This window comes from Fukomys damarensis, unplaced genomic scaffold (assembly GCF_012274545.1).
Source record: "Fukomys damarensis isolate Sample0158 unplaced genomic scaffold, DMR_v1.0_HiC HiC_scaffold_28, whole genome shotgun sequence".
NCBI classification, from domain to species: Eukaryota; Metazoa; Chordata; class Mammalia; order Rodentia; family Bathyergidae; genus Fukomys; species Fukomys damarensis.
In genome coordinates this window covers 26,835,516-26,839,673 of record NW_022900940.1, presented here as the reverse complement: position 1 = coordinate 26,839,673, position 4,158 = coordinate 26,835,516, and the positions used below count along the sequence as shown (strand labels likewise).

At 40.5% G+C, this 4,158-nt stretch overlaps 1 protein-coding gene across 1 annotated transcript; it reads left to right on the top strand.

Moving 5' to 3' along the window:
- The first annotated feature begins 1,549 nt into the window (after positions 1-1,549).
- Positions 1,550-3,900, top strand: LOC104873480 (protein kinase C iota type-like). The gene is given in 2 exon segments (XM_033757091.1): positions 1,550-2,331; positions 2,334-3,900. Coding segments are annotated over 2 exon segments (1,668 nt in total). The 5' UTR covers positions 1,550-1,817; the 3' UTR covers positions 3,488-3,900.
- The last annotated feature ends 258 nt before the right edge of the window (positions 3,901-4,158 follow it).

Genomic DNA, 4,158 nt, shown 5'->3' with positions numbered 1-4,158 from the left:
GAGATAGGTATATGTATAGATGTATATGTCCCTTTCTTTAATTTCATTACTCTGGTTACTGTGAGCTTCCATCTGAAATCATTTTTCTATTAAAACATTCTTAAAACTTCAGGGTAAGTACCCAGTTTATAAATTGTTTCATTTTTTTGTTTCTTTCAGGATGTCTTCATTTTGCACTTGAAAGGATATTTTATTTTGAGGCAGGTGGCAGAACTACTGAGCTAAATCCCTGGCCCTGAATAGAGAATTTCTAATGTGTATATTGAATGGTGGTTTTGATGCTATCTCTCCATTTTTTTATCATGATTTGGCTTCTAGCCTTCTTGAAATTTATATGACTCCTGTACTGTGTGTGGTCACATGAAAATGGTTTTTACCTCTCAGCTCCTTTTACAAGATAAGTAATGAGCTTAGGATAAAGCATCTGTGATTCACTTCTTTGAACACTCTTTGTAATCCTATTCCAGGCTTAGTAATGTTTCATAATCTTATTGAGTCTTGATGTTTTTTGAAGATGTTTCTTCTTTCACTCTGAGGATATTTTGCCTTGAGCCAAGAATTGAACTAAATCACTTGATCTACTATTACAAGCAGCTTCAGATTTAAAAGTTACTTCACACTGTGTAGTCCTGTGCATATTTGGGACTGTGAATGATAAATATACTATGGTTTAAGACAATCCATATATGAATGTAAAAAACTTAAAATGTAGAAGTATAATTCAGCATAAAAGCAAGAAAGATAAGATATGCTCAGCAGAGGCTACAGTAAGTACAGCATTTCTTTTTTGGCAATTAAGGATAAAGTGTAGATTTTACTAGAAATTATAAGTAGTTCTGTTAAAAATTTAGAAATAACCAATAGAAGTTTAAAATTGCAAACTATTTTCCAAATAACAATTGAAAAAAAGGGGACGAAGTTGGAGAATAAAGTTAATGTATCTAGGAGACGGGAAAGAAGAAAAAGAGACTCAAACAGCACAGATGGTAACAAAAATAACATGGTCACAAATGGTTATGTTAAAAGGAAAGAATTATGGGCAAAGTATTAGATTTTTTTCAGGAAAGAGTTAAATTATTATCTAATCACTGCTTCTGTCATAATGGTCACTGGATGTCTAATAACTAAGCTATTTTTGATTCAAATCTTTATTGACCAATTCTTCTGGAGACAAAACACAAGCAGGAATTCTCACAGTGAACAGAAAAGAAATTTCATCCTGTACATTCTCTTTATGAAACTTGCATTTTAGTAGCATAAGGATCGGGAAAGGGTGGACATAGCCTAATGAAAATAAAATGAACCAAATACGTATTTGACACGACTGTCACAGACACCCCAGGGAAGGTCTCCCCGGGAGTGACCACCAGTGACCTACCAAAGTCAAGGCGCCCCAGGGAAGTCTCCCTAAGCCCAAATACCACCCGCACAGAAGCTGGGAAGAGCGCAGGGCAAGTATCACCACGCCCAGAAACACCCAGTAGCTCTGGGCAGGTCTCCCCAGAGCCGGGCACAGAAAAGCCAGAGAGTCAAAGTCCAGGGGGAAAGACCGAAGTCACAGCCACCTGCCCCCGAGAGACACTGGGAAGCCTGGTGTACATCCACCCAGGCCTGGCCGCCGCCATTGGAAACAACACCACAGAGAGCCTTGCGGAATTCCGGCCAATGTGGTCCGTGCGGCGGTCAGGCCGCACTCGTTCACCAAGCCCTTCCTGCCCGTTTTCCTGGGCAGCCAACCCCTCTATGGTCCCTTCTTCCCAGGCACCTCCACCGCCCACACCTCTACCCGATCGGTCCTGAGCTTGGGAAGAGACATCATGACAACGTCTTTTGAGAATCCCAGCTCCTTTGAGGGCCTGTGTGATAAAGATCGAGATGTGTGGTGTTTGAACAATAAACAGCTTTTCACCACTAATTGGGCAGAGGTGGAAGGAGACTCCTATCCTGGGTCACCTCAGTTGGAGTTAGAAGAGGCCATGATGCTCTCTGAGTTAAAGAAAGACTCTGAGCTCCTAGTTAATGCCTCGCCTTGTATAGCAGAACATCCAAAAGTGTCTTGTCGAGCAGAAGATACATCCATCCGCCAGGGAGCTGCAGGCTGCTGGAGAAAGCTGTATTGTGTAAACGGCCACGCTTTTCAAGCCAAACGCTTCAGCAGGCGAGCTCACTGCGCTGTCTGCACAGACCGTGTAGGGGGCCTTGGCCGCCAGGTGTATAAGTGCACCCGCTGTAAACTCTCGGTGCACAAGAAGTGCCACCGACTTGTCACAGTTCACTGTGGGCAGCGTTCTCTACCATCAGAGCCCATGGTGCCAGTGGATCCGTCAACCATGCCTCAGGCCCTGCACAGACAGCGATCCCACATAATCTTTCAGGTCAGGAGGCTTTAGAACAAGTTGATGAAGAGAATGAGGCAGGGAACACTGGGGAAAGTGGCAAAATTTCACCTGGTTTAGGTCTTCAGGACTTTGATTTGCTCAGCGTGATTGGCAGAGGAAGTTATGGGAAAGTCCTATTGGTCAACTGAAAAAAATCAGATCGTATGTATGCGATGAAAGCAGTGAAAAAAGAGCTTGTCAATACTGACCGGGTAAGGACAGAGAAGCACGTTTTACAGCAGGCATCTGATTGTCCGTTTCTAGTTGGACTGCATTCCTGCTTCCAGACAGAAAGCAGACTGTTCTTTGTTCTAGACTATGTAAGTGGGGGAGATCTGATGTTTCATATGAGGCAACAAAGAACACTTCTTGAAGAACATGCCAGATTTTACTCTGCAGAAATCAGTCTAGCATTTAACTATCTCCATCAGTGAGGGATACTGTACAGAAATTTGAAACCAGACAATTTATTACTTGACTCAGAAGGGCACATTAAACTGTCTGATTACTGTATTTGTAAGGAAGGCTTAGAGCCGGGAGACACGACCAGCACTTTCTGTGACACTCCTAATTACCTGGCTCCAGAAATTGTAAGAGGGGAAGAGTATGGCTTTGGTGTGGACTGGTGGACTCTTGGAGTGCTGATGTACGAGATGATGGTTGGGGAGTCTCCATTCCATCTTGTTGAGAGCTCTGACAACTCTGACCAAAAGTCTAACAATAATCTCTTGGAAGTTGTTTTGCAAAGAAAAATTCACATACTTCATTATTTGTCCATAAAAGCTGCAAGTGTTCTGAAGAGTTTTCTGAACAGGGACCCAGTGGAACGACTGGGTTGTTGTCCTCAAAGGGGATTTGCTGATGTCCAGGGGCATCCATTCTTTCAAAATATTAACTGGGAGATGATGGAGCAAAAGCAGGTGGTGTCTCCCTTTAAACCAAATATGTCTGGGGGACTTGGTCTGGACAACTTTGATTCTCAGTTTACTAATGAACCTGTCCGGCTCACCCCAGATGATAATGACATCATGAGGAAGATTGATGGGTATGAATTTGCAGGTTTTGAATATATCAATCCTCTTCTGATATATGAAGAAGAGTGGGTCTGATCCTCGTTTTTCAAGTGTGCATTCTCTGCTTATGTTGCCATTTAATGCTTGGAAAAACTTGTCACCACCTAGGATTCAATTAACCATTTTATAGTTGTCTAGAAGCTAATTTTAAGTTTTTCATGTGGTCATATTTAGATCTAATAATTGACTCTTAGTCGATAGCAGAGAATATAGAATTATTTGTTGATAGAGTTGCTTTTTATGAACTGAATTGACAGTGAGGCAGTTGCTTGTTAACCACACTTGTATACACATTCTGTTTTTGAGTGAGACGTAGTGCCTCATCTTTTTTCTTTTTTATTTATGATACAAGAAAACAACTTGTGTTTTAAGTAGAATGTCTAACGTATGCTAGTTTCTCTCCAAACCACATTACTTGTACTTTTGGAGCTCAGTTTATATGTAGTCTTCAGGGAAATCCAAAAAATAACAATTTCAAATAAAAATCCATATATTATTCTAGGATGTTATAGTTAAGTTTTTACACAAAACACATATATTATAGTTCTATGGCCTTAATTATATTTTCTATTTAGTAGGATAACACAAGAAATACCTAGTTATATTAATTTCAAACTGTTCTTATTAAAGTTCTTAGAGTTCTTCAAACTGTTTTTATTTAAATTAGTGCTTAGAAATGTATTATTTAAATAGTTTCCGATAGATAT